Source organism: Trichoderma gamsii (assembly GCF_001481775.2).
Source record: "Trichoderma gamsii strain T6085 chromosome Unknown Scaffold_29.2, whole genome shotgun sequence".
NCBI lineage: Eukaryota > Fungi > Ascomycota > Sordariomycetes > Hypocreales > Hypocreaceae > Trichoderma > Trichoderma gamsii.
In genome coordinates, this window is record NW_020171366.1 from 165217 (window position 1) to 187926 (window position 22710).

Below are 22710 nucleotides of genomic sequence, written 5' to 3' on the forward strand. Positions count from 1 at the left end.
GTGGAGGCTCTAACACAGCCCAGACCCTATGTTGATGACACAGATTGTGTCCTTGTTGTTTGAGTCTTTGCTATGAGCAAAACTCAACACCATCTGAACTCATCTTTTTCTCCTGTCGATAGCATTAACCAATACGGCGAAGATGCTGATCACCAGGATTTAAAGTATTGTCCCGTAACATAACGACTTATTGGCAAAGAAAGAAATATCTGGTAGTAATAGAAGAGATAGAAGGGGTGTCTACTAGTTGACATGAACATAGGTACTATCCACCACAAATACCTACCTACCTAGCTAGGAGTGCAGCGCTGCGGTAGGCGCTTTTACACGCCACCCCCAGTTGATCATGAATTGTTTGTTCACAGAAGGTCCAAACAGAGACTCTTGCAGACACTGGGCTTAGATTGAATGCCGAAGAACAAAACAAACTGCATTATATGTAGAAAAAAGAGAGACAAAAAGAATAAAGGCAAGATACCGTAAAGAGTGACTACATAGATATATGTAAAAAGAGATCTTCAAAATGCCCATATGTGAATACACATCCCGTGATGAATTAGCTTAACGCGTAGCGTAGCTACATGTACCTTGTATTGCCTTTCCACGCCAACTCTCTCTTCCTCTGCCTCTTCCTCTCCGTCTCTCTCCCTATATTCCTTTGTCGAGCCCTCCACCTCCTCATCGGGCGATCCTGCGAGCTATTTCTCGAAGAAATTTGGCATTGTGAATCAGGTACGCAAATTTCAGCTTCTTTCCGCCACTGCCCTAAAGTTGACAAGATATCTACCGTAGTTGTATGGTCTTGTCCCAACTCTGCCTCAGTCGCTGACAGACAGCTCTCCATTAGGCTAATCGCTTTATCTGTTTTCCCCATTTGCTTTCGAATACGAGCAAGTAACACCATGGTTGAAATGATCTGCGGGTGGCGGGCCCTTAGTATCCCTTGTTGTTTCTTGAGTATTCGTGCCACCAAGTCTTTCGCTATTTTGAACTTGCCTTCAGAGCAGTACATATTCGCAGGGTCATGCAAACTCATCAGCGTGGACGGGTGCTGGTCTCCTAAAGCAATATTTCTAAACTCAAGCGTTTGCAGCTCCAATTTTTTTGCTTCTTCAATCCGATTTTGGTGGCGATATACTTTTGACAGGGCCCTCATGCTCTCAAGTGTGTCACGATGAAATTCTCCTAATACTAGCTTTCTTCGCTCGAATGCATATGAAATCAAGTCTTCTGCCTCTTCGGAGCGGTCTTGATCTAAATATACAATCCCAAGGAGATACATACTTTCGAGCGTAGAGCGGTGCCAATCTCCTAGTATCATATGTTGCAACTGATATGCTTGTTTGCTTAAAACTTCTGCTTCTTTCAGTCGACCTTGCCGATGGTGTACTGCCGCAAGATGCGTAGTTTGTTCGAGGGTCGCCGGATGCCTTCCCCCAAATCGTATCCGAGTCATATCTAATAGCTTTTTCACTAAATCTCGTAATATTTTTGGATAGTAGCCATTCCCCCAAAGATATGATATGATTTGACTCAGAAGCGACGTGCCGGCTGCATACAAGTCATCATTGTTTAAGTCAGATCCTGCTTTTTCAAGAACGGAGTTTGCATGAGCAAGGTATCTTAACAATGTTTCAAAATCTTCGGTTGGAAACAGCTTGATTGGAAACAGCTTGGAGATGACTATCATTGCATACCGAGCATATTCAGCCATTTGTTTCTTGGCGATGAGCCGCTTGTGTATCACTAGCTGCACGAGACGATGCATATTGATTTCTTGGTCTGTTCCCTCGGATATAAAAGAAAACGATCTGAGGAGATCTAATGCTTCTAACAACGCAGATGAGGTGCTGTTTTCATTCTCATTTGGGTATAGCTCACGGTAGTAATGTTCAATGAGTTGTTTCGGAATGGCCTGGAAATGCAGGACACCTAAGAAAGACAAGATGTCGCTTGCAATTTGGTCGGTTCGCTCGATTTGTTTAAAGGAAATAGTCCAGGTTGCTGCAACTGCGTGTAGCGCCCTGGAGTCTCTGCCCTCAATTTGAAATGGTCTACACAGCATATCAGCGAGCTCAGAGTCTCCCTCATCTAAGCGATCGATATAATTGCGTATAGTTATGCGCCTCTTTTTAATGAATAATGCCGCCTGCGCAAGGGCGAGCGGCAAATGGTCGAGCCGGGAAGAGAGAATAGATGCGTCTCTAGTGGAGATTTCGCCCGGTAAAATGGCCCTCAGGAGTTGGTAGGACTCGTTGCCAGTCATGCTGGGGACTTCAATAGGGTCCCCTCCTCGGCATAGGTCAACTGCCGCATGCATGTTCCTCGTCGTAGAGAGCAGCATGCATCCCTGATGGCAATCTGGTAAATAATGAACCAGCTTGTCGTCTTCGGAGTCCAATTCGTTTTCTGTAGCGTATAGCGCATCTTTTCTATCAGAGAAAAACAGCTCATTGTCGTCGGCATTGTCAATTATCAGAAGCCAACGAGATTGATGCTGTGTTTCCAGCCATTCTTTAACGAGCAATAAAATGTTCGCTCCAGGGACATTGATTCCAGGAACATTACAAGCTTTAGCAATGCTAGCATAAGACTCCCGAAATCGATGGGCATCGCTGGCATGGACCCAGAATATCGAGATATCTGGTTTCACCTGTCGGAGCCAGTACGCGAAAGCTATTGCTATTTGCGTTTTTCTATAATTTGTTAGAACTGAAAAGGTATAAGTATGGCCAAAACATACCCGTTGCCACCAAGGCCATAAAGTGAAACCCTTCTACGCGGCTGAGATGGCCCTTGATATTCGCCCAGGCCAAAGTGCCGCCTCATTTCATTTTGGATTTCTGGCCTTTCGATGAAAGCTTCATTTGGTGGATATGGAATGAGAACTGGAGCTAGGTACATACATTAGTGATAAAAGATCGCGGCTATTATTAGTCTTGATTACATACATTTTGCTATTTGATCGTCTCCCACTGTGAGGGCCCGCCTAGATAGACTCCTCATCCTCTCTCTAACGTTTTTATATTCAGTATCGTAACGCCCGAATTTGACTATCTCGGAATGTGTGCGAGCAATGGCGCAAATGTGTTCTGGGCCGTTTTCCCACGGGCGGCAACTTGTAGCTGAAAACTTGGTAACTAAAATTGCAGCAGGCCCAGTGATTTCCCAGCGTCCAGACTCGTTCTATATACTGTGATTAGCTGAATGCTAGATAAGCAAAGATATTTTGGAGTAACATTTACTTGAACTGCTGTTGGTGATTTCAAGGTCTCATAAAAACAGAAAACCTCTGACTTGCCCTGCTCGCCTAGAGCGCTGCAAAAGTCTCTCTGTTGAGTGCTTAGCACCTGCGAATTGCAGCCAATAGATTGAAGTAGAAATAGATTTGGTCCGTTGCCAGCCATGGAAATAAGCGCACTTATATTCATGCCATTGTGCGGAGTACCAAAGAAGATAACGCCGTATACGGCGCAGAGAAGTTCTTTGTCTTGTGAAAACTCCGACCTCGACAAGGATATTAATAGCTATGACACAGGATATTAAAATAAGAGCTTTCTGAACACATGGTGCACGTTGCCTACCTGTTTGATAATCAATCCTCCGAGACTGTGCCCAACGAAGATGATTGGCTTGAGTTTCGAACCAGTTGCTATTGCGAGCAGACTAGTATGGAGCGTAGTGGCCAAGTCTTCTAGATTTTGCGTGTTGCTGCTGTTTACAACACCTGACTCATATCCATATATCATTATTCTCGCCATTGGCTTATTCGTAATTTCTGAAGTTAGATCAAATGGAAGGGAGTCACGTAGCCACATGTGGGACCCTTTCCTTTGTCTGAACGATCCGAACGCGTGGCTTCCGAGGCCAGATAATGCGATAACGCTAGTACAATTAGTCAATGGTTTATTGAACAAGATGTAAACACTTACTCTATCTTGTGATCCCTTTGAGTCGGGGCAAAAAGTGTTGTTAAGCCGTAATTTGTCGATGCTTAGGTACTGTTCACCTGCAACTATGGCATTGAACGTTTCTGGCACAACAATGTCCCAACGAGGATACTTTTGAAGCCGTGAGGGCAAGTTCGGGAATGTGATTGTGGCCGATTGGTATTGTTCACCGGCTTCAGTAGCAAGTGACTTAATGGACGCATCCAGGTCATTTTCTTGGTTCTTCAAGAAGCTTTTCAGTTGTTCGCGGCTCCAGCTAATCGGCACGCCGCGAACTCGAAATGAAATGCTACCGGACTGCGAATCTGTGTTCGTGCTCTCGGATGCTGCCGCCCCTACTGAACTTACCAGAGGCAACTGCAGATTCGTGACCATATGTTCTTTCATGGTACTAGTTGGAAGTATTCATTGTAAGCGTAACAAGTTTTGGACAAACTTTGCTGTAGGGGCAGAACAGTTACAAGTCTAGCACCCAGGGAGACAAATGAATATAGCTGGAGGTTACACAGGGAGGTAGCCGATATCTATTTGCTAATCTCCTCTTTCATGCAGGATGAACCAACATTAGAAGCTCTACGGTGTACAAAATCCACAGCAGTTTCAGCGACCTTGCGATCTTCGGAGATGAGTGTTGGTCCAAAACATCGTCAATGTCAAGTTCATTAATATGTTGTCTACCTTGCAATATCATCTAAGATCTTACTTACCCAGGACACCTCTTTCTTCCTCACTCTTCTCTTTCTCACATCCGAGATTCTTCGTCATGGGAAGCAAAGCCATTGCGGTCTCGTTGGGGCAGCATCCACTTTGTGTAACCTTCATGATAGTGCTTTTGCAGCCTAATTTCAACTAGCGGCCTTAGCTCAGCTGGGAGAGCGTCAGACTGAAGCCTCAACTTCAAGTCAATTGATATCTGAAGGTCGTGTGTTCGATCCACACAGGCCGCAGTTTTTTGCCATTTAGTACACAAAACTTGGTTATTTTTTTTTTCTTGCGTCTACAGTAGAGTAGGAGCGTTGTATTTCTTCGTTTGGCACATTCCTAGTTTTTCTCTTCTCTTTCACTCTTATCTCTTCATTCGTCGATCTCGCGTGGCAGTTGATCATGTACTCGCTTATTCATTGCGTGTGCGAATTGCTTTAATAAAGCAACGCACAACATCGCTCCAAGCTTGATGGAAATCAGTACACAAGATGAGTCGCGCGAATAGATTGTATCTTTGGTTGGCAATTAAAGCTCGTAAAATTCCTTTCATACATCGATCATATGTACCAAATACTCCATATGTATGTACACTGATAACAAATCCCTTCCCCGCCATTCATATATGTGAACATGAAAGCCAAACGCCCAAAAATGCAACCCAATGAAACATACTCCGCAGCATCTATCTACTATCTAGGATAAAGATCCAAACTCCGATAAATGATCCGCCATGTACGCACACTAAAACTCTTGTCTACTTACAACTCTGCCCGCCTATCCGATCGTTCAACTTTATAAGTCGTCATCACAACCGCATGATCAGTCGTCCATTCGTTGTCCTGGTGATTCGGCTCTGCAGCGGGCTCGCCAGCGACAATCGTTTCCGACCGGAGAACCTTGAGGCTCTGGCCCTTGTGGTAAACAAAGTCAATGCGATCTAACGGCTCGGGTCGACCGTTGTTGTCCAGATAAATCGGAGACCAAGTGATGCCGGGCTCAGCGTTGGGGTCGGGGTGAGCCTCGCGAAACGAGTCAATCAGACCCGACTGGATGGGAAACTCGGAGCTTGGCCAGGGAACAAAGCCATAGCCACAGTGCGCCTTCTTGGTTGCTTCGGTCCAGTCCAGGTGAGATGGCGCATTGAAGTCGCCCGTCAGGATAACGGGAATATCGTCAGCCTCCGAGAGAGCATCTTGCATAGCACTGACAATTTCCATGATTTGTGGAGTGCGCTTAGATTCATACTCCCGGTTGAGGACTTGGGCCAGAGGCATGTGGTCGTAGCAAAAGTCGTACGGACCATAAGGATCAAATCCCAGATGGACGTTCCACATTATGAGCTGGCTCTCGCGACCGTCCAGCTCGATGCGAATAGATCCGCCGGCAGATTGTTCGGGAAACGTCTCCACGATGGGGTAACGGCTGATGATGCCGACCTCATTGGGGCTCTGCCAGTAATACCACCCGAGCGCCTGAGCGAGACGAGTTGCCTGGCCATTCCAGCTCTCTTGAACGCCGACAATGTCGACATTAATGTTGACGAGAAAGCGAATCTGCTTGTTGTGGTAGTCCTTCACGTTTGTGCCGCCAAACCACATATTGTACGACATGACCTTTATTTCTTCCACGAGCGGCTCGCCGGCTTTGCGCACCGGGATCTGGACCTTGATCGTCGCAGAAGATCCATCGCTCGCGGTCGCTTTGACGACAAAGTTTGTGTCCTTGTCCTTCTTTCCAGGAGTGCCAGAAATGGTGCCGTCCTTGGAAAGATTCACCCAGTCAGTGCCGTAGCTGGTGACTTTGGTGAACTGGGTGGCGTTGTCCTTGGGATTGGCAATCAGGCGACCGAGCTTTGCCTTGAAGGGGCTTCCTTGTCGGGCATTCTGGGTGATGATCCGATCGGTGACGAATTCAATCGGGCCAGAGCCGGGGATGATGACGTCGATTGGCTTCGAAAGCCATTGGTATCCGCCCTTTGCTAGGAAATAGGCCTTGTAGAAGCCCGGAGAGAGATTTGAGACATCGACCAGCACCTTGCCCGTCGCATCGGGCGCATACGACCAGTCCAGCGAGCCAGCAACGAATTCTTGCTCAACAGGGCCGCCATAATATGACTGGTACACTGCGATCCAGTTCGAGGGGTCCGGGTTCGGCGTCGAGTACTTGAACGTGAAGAGCGACTGTCCGACGTCGAGAGCGAGAGTCCCGGGAGGGGAAGCGGCATCGCGCGGCGACATGATGGCAGCGGCCGACGATGGCGATGCGCCGAAAAAGAGCGAAAGGGCAGCGGTCGCCGCCGATATCAATGAAGGGAGCCTCATGGTTTTGGCTCTGCGTGGTGTGCGCAATAGCAGCGAATGTCGAGCGTTTAATTCTCTCACGGGGCCGCAGATCGGGCAGATCAACTGCGGAACCTGTCGGGCAGAGAGACGTCTAGCATGCGACGAAGGTGATGATGGCGGGAGGAAGTCGGCGGCGATCTCTTTATACGGAGCCTCGGGGCACGGCCCAGCAGCCACATCTTGAAACGCAACATGATGGCGTCGTTACTTCATCGTCATCGCCCTCTTCCGGCTCCAATTTAGCGCATCACGAGTGTCTCGTCGCTGGCGCCTCGACAAGGCCAGGCGCTCCCTGCTGTTCCCTGTTAGCGCATTTTAGGGGCCTTGAGATCCCCCCAGATTGCGCGCTATCGCTGCTAGAGGCCCCTATAACGATGCGGGCGCTACGGTGGAGATACAGCGGTTGGAGGGGATTTGTTCGTGGGACGTGGGGTGATACACCGTACTACGCGGCCTTTTTGGCGCTAGACGGCTGTCCAAGACAGCACGGCGACACGATCCTGGGTTCTACCAGACCAGTCGTTGCGGCACGAGTTCTTCTGGCGGTCTGTTAGAAAGCGCCTCATGATTCGGCTTTTGCATTCGCGTGATCCTTATTGAACAACAAACAATAGTATGCCTCGGGCTTTTTTTTTTTTTCTTCAATTGACTTTTCTAGATCTTGCATCAAGTTAGAGCGAACAAACCTTTTTGGAAAGTCTATTTCTGTTTCAGGCTGTGGCGATCTATCACGACCAAAAGTGGAGGTCCCTGTATACTGCTACGAGCCACGACGCTTGCTCGTCAATGTCTGGAAGCGAGTATTCAATATCAGCGCGCACTGTAAATGTTCAGTAAAAACTTTACAGTCGAAGAATATGAAAAAATATTCCAACTTGATAGAAACTAGCGGATGCGACATTCAGGGTCCCAAGACCTCCTCTCGCTAGCTCGCCCGTTTACATGTACCTGTCGCTGCTTTGCCTGAGCCGCTACTGGGCTGGAGGTATCGCGATGTAACATCAAGGTACATGCAGCTGATTCTGTCACCAGGCGGCCGGTTTTTAAGTCTATATTTGCAAGATGTATCGTGATGCTCAAAACTCTTTTTAAAATTGAACGAGTGATGTACTCGGCACGAGGTTATAGCCGAGTGATTACATGTATCGACCGAAGAGGATAACAGCTTGAGGTCTACTTTCGATGAACAGAGTAGATGAGATCAACCTTTCGTGGCATCCTACTTGCATATAGTTGTTGAATCACAGGATGACTAAATGCAAAAGGTTTTGTGTGAATGCAAGGAAAATAGCGTCATCAAACTGACATGTTATCAAGCCGGACTCTCTATAACCGCTGTCTCGCTCATATGATGATGATGTATTCACATGATGATGCGGCATAACTAGTTCTCTTTAATAGGAGATAAGCCAGATCTACCAGATAGACCTAGCGCCACCTTTACCAGTGAAACTTCATATAATGGCATCTTTGCAAAACTGCGATACGTACATGGTGGAGGACTGCCTGCATGAGATCTTGTGTGCGTACTGTATGTGGCCCTCGAAACAAGGAGCTATAGTTTCTAGAATACGCCGAAACTATAGACTTTGTTAAGGTAAGTATATACATGACTTCCTTTTTTATTTCTATACTCATAAGTAGAGCCTCAGTCACAAACTTTTGTTACATATGAAAGCACTATAATATCCCCCTTCTTAATGCCAACAGCCCAAATTCAAGGATCAAGGTATAGCATAATTACAGAGATATCGATCATTAAATATATTTATTCATCTTGATACTCGCTATAGCGAGTATTTGCCAACTCCGATCAGGTCCAGCTCTCATAGCTGTCATGGATGAGGTCAAAGAGGTCACGAGGTTGTTAATAATGGTTATTTGAACGATTTATACCAAACACGGTAAAAGAAAAACAATAAACTTTACTCTCATTCGTCTAAATTCACCTAGCCGAAAGCTTCAATGAGCTCTGTTACTATCGAAAACGCCCCGCCAAATGAATGTCATTGCAACAGCATTGAATGGGGCACAGTCTGAGTGCCACGGATCGACAGCAACCAAAACCCGGTACGGCATACAGTCCTCGCCATTGCTTGAGACTGTATCGCCTGACAAGCTGGAGATGGCTGCGCCTTCAACGCGGGGTATCGCCATCAAAATCGAGCTTTTAGGGGTGATAGCTCTCATCATGACGTTGATAGCATCGGGCGATCACAGCTCTACGGCAATGACGAAACTCTCTTGCGTAGCTTCTCTAAACAGCTATAAGAAAGCTAGTTTCCTCCCCGCCCCTTCTTTGTGAGCTTATTTCCTAATTCCTTCACCTATCTTCAATTGAGTACTTTACATAAATTGAGACTCTATCAAACTCCAATATGAACACCACGGGCGGAATAACAGACGAGGCGGCGATTGAGACGCACGACCTCATTCACGAGGCCGAGCTCGAGGAGCAAAGGGTGTGTATACTCTGAATTACTGTATCTTTACTAATGGAAAATGTCATTTAATGACTGGTGCTATATAGTCCCATGGCGACCATGCAATGACCCAGCCCGACATGGGCGAGGAGTCTATGAACGCATCAAAACAAATGGAGACTGGACAGAAGAAACAGGGCCGCCATTCAACGATGGACAAGATGAAGGAGGCTCTGCATTTCAACAAGAAATGAAGAGATGGACAAAAACGTAAAATCTGAAAAGAACAAGAAAAAACTCGCTGATTTGATGCTGTCCAAATTTATTGAGAACAAAACACATAACCAAAAAAGGGCACGTATCTATGTTTTACTTTTCCTTTAGTTGTAGGGATCCCTAATAGTTTAGTACCGCAATATGAGTTCCATTCGTCAATCTCAATCTGATTGTGTATCCAACCCGGCAGTGCTACTCATGTTCAAATCGAATCGTTTGTCCCATCTGATTTGCTTGTTCTCCAGATCTTCCGAAGGCCACAAAAACTCCACTGCCCTTTGTAAAAAAGATGCTTTGGCGCATCATCTGGAGAATCGGTGGAGCTGCCCACGTTTTTCCCGCGGCGGCTCCATCGGCAAAGGCTGCAGCGCCTAGCCCCAACCCCGCCTAGCGCGCCTGATAATCCCCTGACCACCAAATTTCCCCCAGATTTGGTGCATCTCGATAGTCGAACGAGTTTTTTTAATTTCCTTCTTCCTCACACTCTCTTTTTCTTTCATTGTCGCAGCTACGCGTATACACGCGCCATCGCAGGCTTCAATTTGCTTCGGCGCAAACGCCGCCATTCATTCTTTATTTTCTTTCGATTTCGTTCGGCCATGCTTCAAGGCCTCGTCCGTTCTTTATGACAAACCGGCGAACCACTTTTGACGAACCACTTTTCCCGGTGATTGATACGAGCAAGCAATGCTGCACCTCCACTCTCTCTTTTCAGCGCTTACGCTGGCGAGCCCTGCGCTCGCTGCTTCAATCCCTCGCAGCAGCTCAGTGCCCTACTCTTCAACAACCACAATCTGGGCGACCCCCCACGAGCAATACTCCTCCTCCGTCGGCGTCCTGGGCTGCAAGATCAACACCAACCGCGCCGCCTACTGGCCCGAGCCCGTCAACTGCAACAACATCTGCGTGTCCGTTTCGTACCAGGACCGCCAGGTCTACCTCCTCCGCGTCGACCAATCACAGGGCGCGCACGACATGAGCTACGATGCCTGGAATTACCTCGTTACCGGCTACTCGGCCACGAAAAAGCCCGTTGCGGGAGGCCCCATGGAGATGACTGCAGAAAACGTCGACATGTCTAACTGCGCCGACCTGATCCACACAAAGGGCAGCAAGCTTCCCCTCAGCGCGGCAAATAGCATGAACTTTCTATTCAGCTGTCTGCAGCAGGAGAGTTCGTGGGTTGCGGGCAACTACGTTTTATACAATATCATGGACGCAATATGCACTGTTGGACAAGACCAGACCTGTACCTTGGACCCGCCCAACAACCAGCCAACCTGTCCGGGCACCCTAGGCTTGCCCGACAAACTCACAAACGATCCCGTCTGGAACATCCAGTATCCTTCCGGCGACAAGGTCCTTGCCGGAGCACCGCCCACTGTACCAACTGGAGTACCTGTTCCAGCACCGGCGCCTTCTGCCACCGGTGACGACGAGAGCGCTGCGCGGAGCCTAAGGTGTCGAGACTCTCTCATCTGGATGCCAGTCCTTTCATCAATTTCCGTTATATATACGTGGATGCTGTGGTAATTATTATGAAGAAAAGAAAAATCCCGGCGAGGGAACTTATGTCTTGGATATGATGTTTATTTCTTGATACCCCCCATTGTTCATATTCTCCCGTATATCTTAGTACTACTTGATGGATTCATGACAGATTTCATCAAGGTTTATTTACTTATCCATTCAATCATTTACTTAGTCAATCATTTATTCATTCATTCATTCGTTTATTTCATTTCATGTATCGCTGTACTTAAACTATATCTGGGGTATCTTGGTCATTTCTTCCTCATACCTTGCACAACTTTGCTGCTGACTCGTCTAATCCGTATATATGCTCCTCATCCCCCGGAACTCCTACTTGAAAGCCGGTAGCCATGCCTGTTCCCATGTGCACCAGCATATGGCAATGCAGCATCCACATACCGGGATTGTCAGCCACAAAGCTGAGTACCACATGGCCTTTCCTCGGTACGCTGACAGTATCTTTTCGCAGAGGCCTCTCTCGATTCCACTCGCCCGGAGAGTCGCTCTCCGAAGTCGCATAAGGGTTATAGCTGCCCAGGCTGCCGCTTTCAGCGCGGAACGAGGACAGCACATGGAACGAGTATCCATGAAGGTGGAACGGATGAGAGCCATCGTCAAGGTTGTTGATCACAAGCTTGACTCTGGTAGGTTTTGATCCACTGGGGATAAAGGGAATGAGCTGCTTATCATCCCACGATGAACGATTCTGTGATAGCAGTGGCAGCGATTGGGGATGCCATGATGTATGGTTAATGAAGCCAAGAGGAATGTTCCCATTCACTGAGAGCGTCTGGGTTGAGGCGTAAAGCAGAATTGTCTGCTCTTCATCCGCAGTGACAATACGAGATGGTTCTTCTGTTGAAGAGAGCATGGCAAGATCCATGTGGTGATCGCGAAATTTCAAGGGGGACGCATATTCCCTATCGTGACCGGTTACGGTTTTTGGGAGCGCAGGAAAGGTATGGTTCGGATTCAAAGCGGGATTTCCAAAGCCGAGATTTCTAATCTTGTTAGTTGTACATTTTCAACTTGGCTGGAGAAGAATAAACTAGTTGGGATACGCACTCATGGTCTAAATAGACGTTGAACCACGGCTCTGCGGCCTGGTCGCTCTTCCACTTCAGAAGCAGATCAACTCTCTCGCCAGGATATAGGGTTCCGACAGAATCGCCGGCGTTGGCATCAACCTTGCAGCCTCCGTCTACTTCCAATGGCTGGAGCGATGCACCGTCAACTCCCAACGTCAAGCCCGCGACTGTGCCCGTATTCACCACCCTGAGGCGTGTTTCTCCGGCAGACTTCTTAATCAGAGGTGGGAAGTCACTCAAGGCCGTGGCCTTGCAATGGACAGGCCTAGCTGGGACGGCCATTGAGCAATCGTATCGGCCACGGCCGTTGATGACTATGGAGTCGGGGACGGGCTCCTTGCCTGCACTTGCTGGGCTGGAGTACCAAGCAAGGATATCGCCCTGCTTACGGTGAAACCAGTCACCGATCAACAGCAATGCTTCGTCTTGCAAAGCTGCGTTGGCATCATGACGACGGGGCTCATGGATTACGAGCCCTCCGAAGAGACCGTCTGCCCTCTGTAGCTGAGCGTGACTATGCCACCAGAACGTTCCGTGTTCGTCGTCGCGGATGCGGAAGTCATAGACGAACGAACTTGCAGGCGAAATCGGGCATTGGGTGAACCCTACGGCACCATCCATGGCATTGAAGCCTTGCATGCGCAGGCCATGCCAGTGCAAGGAGAGACCCTCATCCTTGAGGTCGTTGTAGACACGGACGATGATACGGTCTCCAGATCGACCCTCGATGGTTGGTCCAGGAAAGTGTCCTGCTAGAAGCATTAATAGCTAGCCCAGTCGGGACTTTGAGTCGGCTGCAAGACTCTGCATAGGTTCTTACACACCATTAACATGATAGACCTGCTTCTCCACTCCATCCGGGGCTCTGGTGCCCAGGGTGACGTGCCACTCAAAGGTTAAAGTCGTGGGATCTCGTGTGGAGTGCTCGACGGGGTGCAGAGGAATAGCGAGCTGGCTCTCGTCGAACGAGTCGCGGGTATGGCGATCAATAGCAAAGGCGAGGACGACGATGGAGGCGAGACTAAGGGCAAGCAGGAAACCGACGATTCGCAGCACCGTAAACTTGGATCTGGATTTGGGGCGTGTTACAGCAGGCTCAGTTGGGAGAGCTGCCTCTTCGTTGGCGCTCAGCTGCGAAGCCACATCGTCGCTGTCGCCGTCTACTTCGTCAAGCAGACGGCGGTCTTCGAGACGGTCCCTCATTTTTGGTGGTTGGAAGTCGAATCTTCCGTGGAGAGACGTCACAGGACCATCCACAGAAGAGGAAAAAAGTACAGGTAGAGAAACAGACAAATAGCAAGTAGTATAGTACTACATCATAATAGAAAGGGAAGAGGTTCAAGGGCGGTGACGGTCGGACCGCATCACCAGCGTTTTTGCTAGTGATATCATGCAATGGCCGCGTGGAATAGTACGTAAGTGTTCAGGTAGGTCGGCGGCATCGACTGCCGAGCATAGGCCAAGCACGTGGGGACAGCCCAATCCAACCTGCTTGAGCTTTTCTTGGCGATGGCTGGGATCAGTTTCGTTAGCGGAGGCCCACAGAGGAGGTCTGGAATCTGTGCTGGAGTCTGTCTGGGCTAGTACAGCGCCTCGTTGCGGTTTGGATCTGGATTTGATAGGAATTCCACAGATCCGCTTTGGCGTGTACGCGTACGACCCAGATGATAGGAGCGTTTACAGGCTCTCTTCATTTTGTTCCATACATATATATGCCTGAATACTTGGTCGATGGGCATTCCATATCGACCACCTGGCCTCATGCCGCTATGAGGCTTTTCCGTCCCGTCCATCGCCTCAATATTAGCCGTTGTCTTAGTCGCCGGGTCTTCACCTACGTGCACTATCTTGTGACTGTGGACCCCTGTTGACGAAAAGTCCCGTCCCTTGCTCCAGGTCTCGCAACCCCTGCAGAGCCTGCAGAGCCTTGCAAGCTGCAGCCAACCACAGCCGCCATCACGAGGGCTGCCGTGCCGTTGCGATTGGCCTCTTTGCTTGGCACATGTCTCGATGGCCCGCGCTGCCACCTCGCCATCTGCCTCGCTCAAATAGCCAATGACATCCCTTGCATGCAGCATCACGAACGATCTTCTTCTCCCATTTTTTTGCTAAGACGCAGAGAATTTTCTTCAGCGGCTGGGGCCAGGCATTTTTCGCATTTCATTGCTATAATGGCAGGGCTCCGGCTCTTCTGACCCCACGGCGATCATCTGCCCGCCGTTGGAAATGACTTGACCTTCCGGTTTCGGTTCAGGCGACGATGCGACACTGGGGGGGTGCAATATCTACCAAGGTACTATGCTATTGATTCTATTGTTTAACCGCACAATGGAATACAGCGGCTCGGCAGGGACGGCCGCGCTTGAGACGCTCGATGCTACGTCGTGATCGGCGAATCACGGTGCCTGGAATATCGAAAAATTGAGAGGCATGCTTGCACAAGAGGGGTCAGTCGCTCTGATCAGCATGTACATATATATAGTATATACTTTGTACGACGTTTTAATCTTAAAAGATGCTTGAATGTTTCTTCGCTTTCTTGGTGAAGCAGGGTGGATAAGTCAACCTGGTTTTTTTTGTTCTATCAGTTTTACTATCACGGCAGACGCTGAAAATGGCTCCTCCTCGAGGCCTGGGGTCTGCTTCGGCGACCCTATTCTCCATCATCAGTCTTGTCAAGGCTGGGAGTCTGAAAGATATCGATCATGTGGTTCTCTTCATGCAAGGTTTGTTGGCACTCTATCTTGCGGATTCTTATCAAGCCTTTACTGACGATGGGATTGATGCCCGTATACAGAGAACCGTGCCTTTGATCACTACTTTGGCACAATGGCAGGAGTTCGAGGATTCAGCGATGCGAATCTGCAGATGAACGACGGTGTGCCGGTCTGGAAACAGATTACAGACTCTTCATTAACCACGGCTGCCGACTATGTGAACCCGTGGTACATCAACTATCTGGGTGGCAACTGGACCGGGGCCACTCAGTGCATGCTTACCGGCACCAATAGCTGGCAAGAGAACCATGCTGCTTGGAATGATGGTACGAATGATCATTGGGCGGTGGGCAATAGCCCCTACAGTATTGGGTTCTACAAGCAGCAGGACATTCCCATCCAGTGGGCGTTGGCAGACAACTTTGTCGTTGGAGACATGTACCAGGTGCGTTATACCACAGCCTAAAGTATACAATTCGAACAAAAGTTAGCTAATAAGAACCACAGGAAGGTGTTGTCGCCGCAACAAATCCCAACAGAGTCACCTGGCTCTCCGGCAGCATCAACGCCCCCGGCGGTCCTCAGACCCCCAGCGAGGGTGGCAACCCCTACATTGACAACAACATCACTCCTGGCTGCGAATCCGGCGGCTTCAACTGCTACCCGCTGAAATGGAAGACCGTCGGTGAATTCTACGAAGATGCCGGCACAACCTGGCAAGTCTTCCAGGACGCCGACAACTTTGACGACAATTCCTACGCCCGCTTCGAGCAATTCCAGAACGCGGCGCCGGGGTCCAGCCTGTACAACCGCGGAATGAAGGGTCTGACGCTCGACACGTTCTACGCGCAGGCCGCCAACGGAACCCTGCCCGAGGTGTCTTATATCGTGGCTCCCATGGAGCTCTCCGAGCATCCTCCCTATTCCCCCCACGACGGCGCCTGGCTGCAGTACCAGGTGGCCCAGGCCGTGCTCAACTCGCCCAAGTACAACAAGACGGCGCTGATTGTCTCCTACGACGAGACCGGCGGCTGGTTCGACCACGTCGACCCATACCGGTCGCCAAACGGCACATCGGGGGAATGGATCCAGGACCCCTACGGCCAGGTCGGCTACACCTTCATCGGCCCGGGCTTCCGGCTGCCGTTTTACATCATCTCGCCCTGGACGCGCAACGGCGGCGTCTTCACCGCGCACAGCGACCACAACTCGCAAATCATGTTTGTCGAGAAGTGGCAGGCCGCAAAGGGGCGCAACGTGACGACCGACCAGATGGTGCCGTGGCGCCGCAGCCACATGTCTGATTTGACCGATGCCTTTGACTTTGACCACCCAGACTATACCATCCCTTTCATCCCGCAGCCGCAGACGCCTCATACAGATTCCAGCGGCAACTACGATGGTTCGTCGTACTGCCAGTCTCAGTATGGCAACACGCAGCCGCCGGTGCCGTACACGGGAAACGGTGTCATTGACGACATGACGACCCAAACCCAGCAGGGCTTCAAGGCCATCCGCGGAACGCTCACAGAAGGCCGCCACCTCGTCCTCGAGCTCAACGGCTTTGCCCTCGCCCAAAAGACAACCTTCACAAAGGCAATTGTCCTGGGCCGAGCTACATCGCGCCACGACAACCCAGCCCAGCGATGGATTGCCCACGCCGTGGTCATCGGCGGCACAGACTTCACATTCTCCGACGACAGCGGCAGGAATTACATTTGCGCGAGCCAGCTGCTCTGCAGTGATCCAAGCAAGGCTGTCGTCTTCACGGTGACTTACACGGCGGGCAGGGGGTACGTTATCAAGGTCAAGGGCACGCAGAGTTACCTGTCTGTTGGGGGTGGGGGGACGTCGAGCTATGCTACGATGACGGGGGGACGTGACTACTGGCAGATATATAGCGTTAGCTACTGAGATGTCTCGGTATATTTCAGGGTACATGTACATATAGTATAACGACTCGGAGGTTTTGGGGGGAGGTATGCAATGCATTTAAGACAACATAACGGTTAGACCCATGAAATGAAACAGTTAAATCATGTCATCCTTTTAAATACTTTAATTGCCGGGCCACCCTCCTCCAAGAATGAAAAACCAGGATTCACCTTATAAACACATTCCCATCCCAAAGCCCCCCCCCCCCTTTTCCATAACTCATTCATCCTTCTCATCCCACCGTCGCAATACTATCCAGTTGCTCAGGCGCCGGCCTCAACGCAAAAATATCCCCCCCAGGCGGCGCAACAAGCCCATCCACCGCCCTCGCCGCCATCCAATCCCCCTCCTGCGCCGCCGCCCTCACATTATCCGTCGCCGCATACTGCGTAAATCCCAACTCCGGATAGCTCCACTGACTGCCTCCCCCTGCCGCCGCAGGAATCACAAACTCCACCGCTTTAAAGAGTGACTGTCCCTGCGGGCCCTTGTACTTGAACAAGTCGACGCCTACTTTGCGCGCGATGAGTGCGAAGCGCAGGTGCGCGCACAGGTCAAAGTTGGAGTAGTGGAAACTGCGCGTGCGGGCGAGTTCCTGTGGTTGAGAGCCGTTTGCTGTGATTTGGCTGTTGATGAAGCTCTTGGCCAACTGGCTCTGCGATACGGCCAGGGAGTGATTCCCCGTGAAGAGCGCCAGTGCTGCGATTTGCATGTTGGCAAAGGTGCCGTGGTTGTTCTGCGCTGAAGCCTCTTGGATGCCAAACGGCGAGTCTGCGAGCCACGAGAGAAACCGCTTATTCCAGCTGACAAAGGCTTTTGCGTCGGCGGACGTCCATCCCGGCGCGCCGGTGTTGAGAATGGCCACTGCGTCGACGACGTTTGTGTATTCCTGACTGAAATCAATAATGCCAATGGACCGGCCCGAGTTGGCGCAGGGAATGAGCTGCGCGTGATCGAGATTCGGATTCATCGCCGTAGCCGAATCCAAGAACCACGTACGCAGAATATCAGAGGCGTGCTTGGAGTATTTCGGATTGCCCGTGTAGTACCACGCCAGCGACAGCACATACGACGAGTTGAACATTTTCCCCACGGAGACGCGGTCCTGGTACTTGTCCACCTCGGGATTGCGCACGCCATCCTTGTTGATGTACGGGCATCCGTCTGGCGTATTGGGATTGGGCCAGAAATACGGTGCTTGCGACGTGTAGTCGTGGAGCGTGCCGTTGGGGGGAGGAGTTGCCTTTGCGGTGACGGTCCAGGGGCCCTGGCTGAGCCAACTGTCCGCCTGGGCTGTGAGATGCTTCAGGGCAGACTTGAGGCTGTGATCGCCGAGGTCGAGACGCAGCTTTGCTTCTACGAGACGGTAGCCATCAATGACAACGGTGTTGGGGATGAGTGTTGGCCAGCCAGAGCCGAGAGCAGGCAAGGCGTGGGATATGCCCGCCACGGAGAGCACAGCAAAGGAAAGAGAAGGGAAATGCATCGTGGCGGTCCTTCAATCTGTCTGTATAAAAGGAAGTCAATTGAAAGGGTCTGACCTCCAGCCAAGCTTCACTATCAAGACTCACAGCTGCGGTCACTCCCCCATTTTGTACTCGCAAGATTTCCCCTCTCCCCAGATTTCCCCAGATTTTACCCCGGACCCATTGCTTCATTGACGGATACTTGTCCGGAATTGCTGCGCTGAAACGATCAATGAAGAGGAGGTAGAATTGCATATCGTATACCATATCAGAACAGACTCGGGCAATTCTTCCGAAGAGGGCACGCAAAATGTTCCACCAATCAACGCTCCTAATCTAGAACGCATCGTGGGAAACCCCCTGTCTGGTAGCATTTCAAGATCAAATACGATGCCGCTAGAGTACGTAATGGAAGGTCATCGTCTATCGCGTTTAGGGGACAAGGATGTCATTGGTCTCATTGAGTCAATAAGGATAAGCCATAACTGTATAACACTAAAAATGCCAATGCCAACTCCTCCGCTTCCAGGTTCGCCGTGTGTCGTTTTGTATCGTCTCTCGTCTCTCCCGCATTAGGTTTTGGCTGCTAATAGGGCTTCAATTCTTCCACGTTTACGCCTTCTCGACCTCTGACAGCTCATCTGCTACAGCCCGTCCAGCTGCGCGACCCGAAAAGATACAGCCGCCCAGAAACGTGCCCTCGAGCGAGTTGTAGCCGTGGACACCTCCGCCACCAAATCCTGCCACCTCGCCCGCGGCATACAGACCCGGGAACGGCGTCATGTCCTTTCTCATCACGTTGCTGTTCAGGTTGGTTTCGAGGCCGCCAAGCGTCTTGCGGCTCAGCAGGTTCAGTTGGACGGCAATCAATGGACCGTGAGCAGGGTCAGTCAGGCGGTGCGGCTTCGCAACACGGCTACGTTTGTCTGGCCAGTACGATCTCGCATTCTGGATGAGCATGGCCTGCGCATCTTTTGAGTAGGAGTTGTTGAACTGATCATCACGGGCGTCGACAACGTCCTTGACCTTTTCAAAGTCGAGGATGGGGCCGTTTCGCTCCTTGGCCAGCTCGTTCATGCCATCTACCAGGTCCTTGAGGTTATCGCGCACGATAAAGTCCTTGCCGTGCTCCTGGAACTGTTGCACATTGATGGTCCCCTTTTTGCTCCACATTCGGTTCTTGAACACCTCCCAGATGCTCTTGGCGGTGAGGTCTGGGTTCTGCTCCGAGCCAGAAAGGGCAAATTCACATGCAATGATGGACTGGTCCAGGATGAACCAGCTGTAGTCGTAGCCCGTTTCGCAAATGGCCTTCAACGTGCCGAGCGTATCAGTTCCCGGGAACAGGTAGGGCGGGAAACGCTTGCCAGTGGCATCAAGCCAGAGAGATGAAGGGCCCGGCAGGATGCGGATGCCGTGCTCTGGCCAAATCTCGTTCCAGTTGTGCAAGCCCTCAGTATAATGCCACATCCTGTCTCTGTTGACGAGGTTGGCCCCAACATTCTCCGTGATTTGAAGCATGCGGCCGTCGACGTGAGCCGGAACGCCAATCACAAAGTGCTCGGGTATCTTGGGTCCAAGTCTGTCCACAGGCCAATTCTTCTTGACGGCCTCAATGTTGCCTCCAATGCCGCCCGAGGTGACAATGACAGCGGCGCCGTGGAGCTCAAAGCTGTCGACGACATTTCGACTAGTCTTTTCTCCTCTCGCCGAATTGTCCTCCTCCAGAATGCTTCCCTTGACGCCCACGGCTCGCCCAGTCCCGTCCACAATCAGCTCGTCGACCTGGTGCCGAAACTTGAACTCAATCAGCCCCTCCGCGGCCGCCTTCTGGACCGGATCCGCAAAGACCTTGACCACCTCGGGCCCGGCGCCCCAGGCAATGTGGAAGCGCGGCACCGAGTTGCCATGGCCGTCGGCATATCCGCTGCCACGCTCGGCCCAGCCCACGTTGAAGAGGAATCCCAGGCCGCGCGCGCGCATGTAGTCCTCAAACTCGTCCGTGGCAAAGTCGACAAAGGCCTTTGCCCACTGGCGCGGCCAGTAGTCCTCGTTGCGGTCAAACTGCGCCGACCCCAGCCAGTCGCGCATGGCCAGCTCGCGCGAGTCGCTGATGCCCATGCGGCGCTGGTAGAAGGAATTGACCATGAACAGGCCCCCCAGCGACCAGAACGCCTGCCCGCCCAGGCTGTTTTCGTTCTCCTGGTCGATGATGACGGCGGGCACTTTGCGCTCGGCCAGCTCGAAGGCGGCCACGAGGCCGGCCAGGCCGCCGCCGACGATGATGACGGGCTTCTTCTCTTCGGAACCCATGGCTGTGCGGGAAGACGGATGTTGCTCTGCAGGATGGAAGAGAGACGGGAAGAGAGAGGAAGATGCAAACAGCTCGCCGCCTGTCTGTCAGTCTCTGCCGGCTAAGCTATTGACGTGTACACATCTCGCATGCGGGAATATTGTGCCCGCGTTATCATGCAGCCATGAGGTACATGTACTTGCAATCGATTGTTATCGGGTGATGTGGTTGCCACCCCGCGTACCGTCTATTATACGAAGGAGCATAGCAGCAACAACACAGCTTCAGCGACGAGGGCAGCAGCCACAGGGGATGCGGGCACCAAAGGCTTGGAGCACCGTGGCTAGACAGCCGCTAAATCGAGCGCTAAGTCCATTGCTCAAAGTTAAAAACTGCGAACCCCGCTACCCCGCGCCCATAAAGCAGTAAGCCAGTCACTCGCTTCAGACTGAAGCTTTCAACGGCTGACAGTCAGCAAGATGCATGTATCTACTTATCCAACTGTTAACTGTTGTTGTAAAGCAGCATGAGTTGAGCTCTTGGGCATTTAAGCAACGTTTGAACCAACCACGCCGTTCTAAAGTCATGGTCAGCGCACTGCCTATTCATAAGACAGAGGAAAAGTACATGCCACCAATACATCGTCGCTAACACCACCAAGCGCGGCCGAGGTACCTCGCCATTTCCCCACCTCCCATGTCGCAGTACCTCCGTCTACTTTTGTGCCGCTTCGACAACGCACTTCACATGCAATTTCCCCGCCTCTGATGCCTTTCATTGGGCACATCAGGCTGAGGTGACCATCGTGCCACTCTGGTGTGTATCGAGCATGACTATTTGTATGACCTTGGCACAATTTCTCTGCATAATTCACATTATTCAATGGGATCGCGTGCTTGCGTTGCGTCTGGCCATGCGTTGGCCCAATTGAATCGGCGCTTGCGATGGATGGTGATAGCTGCATCACCTTGATGGCCTTATCAGTCTCATCCGATTGTTCCATTCACCACGTCTGTTGTGCTAATAAGTAGAAGTAAAAAGAACTCACTAAATACTGGTACAGAGAGTGATGTGTTTTTTTTTCCCTTTATAGCCATTGTCGTATTGGAAAGCAGGAGCTTTACCCACACCTGAGATCCTAGCCTCATGCAAAGTGCTTGGATGCTAGAGAAGATGTAAGGCACAATTGTATCCATCGGCCATGCGCGCAGCAAAGTTGTCTGCGGTACATGTACATGATTGCTCTTATTGAGACGCTGGATTGGCACGTACGAAAATAATGACAAAAGACACATGCATAGTGACGGCTTTGAGTTGTCTCATCAGGGCCATGCTAATCTCCACGTACCCTACAGGCCTCCTACTATTCCAGTAAGAGCACGTATCCTAGTCTTAGAGCCACCGGAGATTCAAGCTCACTATATGAAACAATAATATACAGCTCTATCTTTTGATGCAGGGAGACTGGCATCCTGTCCAAAATCTTTAGACTTGTCAGCCCTATATGTGTCCAATTCCCCTGAAGCACAATACCATCAACTTTCTATAACTTTCTACAACAACATTACCCTTTCTCTCGCACTCTTTCTTCTTCAACTCTTCACCTTCCCGACTATAAATCTCAACGATACCTCTTATTCCTCTCCAACTTCCCCTCCACATTTTCCACCTTTGCCGCCAACATCTCCGTCCTCTCACGCTGCTCCTTCAACAACTGCACCAACACCTCAATCACCCCCCCTTGCTCCAGCACAATCTCTCTCAGTCTGCTAGTCGACAAATCCGTAAAGATAGCATCCCTTCTCTCCCGAAGAGACGGCACCCGAATCACAAGCTCAGACATTTTGTCGTCGATTCCTCCCGCCGGCGTCTCCTCCGGCTCAACGCCCGCCTCGCGTGCTATTCTCTGTACACGATCTTCCTTCGACTCCCCTTCTCCTGTATACAGGCCCTGCACCCGAGGACATTCCAGGTGCGGTTCA

General features: G+C 50.7%; 7 protein-coding genes across 7 annotated transcripts; 3 read left to right on the plus strand and 4 right to left on the minus strand.

The window, feature by feature from the left end:
• Nucleotides 1–5413: 5413 nt before the first annotated feature.
• Nucleotides 5414–6976, minus strand: TGAM01_v207658 (endonuclease/exonuclease/phosphatase family; the record flags this gene model as incomplete). Its single annotated transcript, XM_018805150.2, has 1 exon — nucleotides 5414–6976. One exon carries the CDS (start codon nucleotides 6974–6976, stop codon nucleotides 5414–5416), a length of 1563 nt encoding a protein of 520 aa, XP_018661600.1.
• Nucleotides 6977–9375: 2399 nt separating this feature from the next.
• TGAM01_v207659 (hypothetical protein) lies at nucleotides 9376–9674 on the plus strand (the record flags this gene model as incomplete). The annotated part of the gene is made up of 2 exons (XM_018805151.1): nucleotides 9376–9459; nucleotides 9528–9674. 2 exons carry the CDS (start codon nucleotides 9376–9378, stop codon nucleotides 9672–9674), a joined length of 231 nt encoding a protein of 76 aa, XP_018661601.1.
• A 709-nt stretch (nucleotides 9675–10383) lies between these two features.
• On the plus strand, nucleotides 10384–11229 carry TGAM01_v207661 (hypothetical protein; the record flags this gene model as incomplete). Its single annotated transcript, XM_018805152.1, has 1 exon — nucleotides 10384–11229. One exon carries the CDS (start codon nucleotides 10384–10386, stop codon nucleotides 11227–11229), a length of 846 nt encoding a protein of 281 aa, XP_018661602.1.
• Nucleotides 11230–11491: 262 nt separating this feature from the next.
• Nucleotides 11492–13520, minus strand: TGAM01_v207660 (hypothetical protein; the record flags this gene model as incomplete). The annotated part of the gene is made up of 3 exons (XM_018805153.1): nucleotides 11492–12230; nucleotides 12295–13066; nucleotides 13142–13520. The coding sequence occupies 3 exons, from the start codon at nucleotides 13518–13520 to the stop codon at nucleotides 11492–11494; spliced, it is 1890 nt and encodes a 629-aa protein (XP_018661603.1).
• A 1411-nt stretch (nucleotides 13521–14931) lies between these two features.
• On the plus strand, nucleotides 14932–16948 carry TGAM01_v207662 (phospholipase C; the record flags this gene model as incomplete). The annotated part of the gene is made up of 3 exons (XM_018805154.1): nucleotides 14932–15043; nucleotides 15115–15479; nucleotides 15542–16948. 3 exons carry the CDS (start codon nucleotides 14932–14934, stop codon nucleotides 16946–16948), a joined length of 1884 nt encoding a protein of 627 aa, XP_018661604.1.
• Nucleotides 16949–17201: 253 nt separating this feature from the next.
• On the minus strand, nucleotides 17202–18455 carry TGAM01_v207663 (hypothetical protein; the record flags this gene model as incomplete). The annotated part of the gene is made up of 1 exon (XM_018805155.1): nucleotides 17202–18455. The coding sequence occupies one exon, from the start codon at nucleotides 18453–18455 to the stop codon at nucleotides 17202–17204; it is 1254 nt and encodes a 417-aa protein (XP_018661605.1).
• Nucleotides 18456–19047: 592 nt separating this feature from the next.
• TGAM01_v207664 (hypothetical protein) lies at nucleotides 19048–20748 on the minus strand (the record flags this gene model as incomplete). The annotated part of the gene is made up of 1 exon (XM_018805156.1): nucleotides 19048–20748. One exon carries the CDS (start codon nucleotides 20746–20748, stop codon nucleotides 19048–19050), a length of 1701 nt encoding a protein of 566 aa, XP_018661606.1.
• Nucleotides 20749–22710: the final 1962 nt, after the last annotated feature.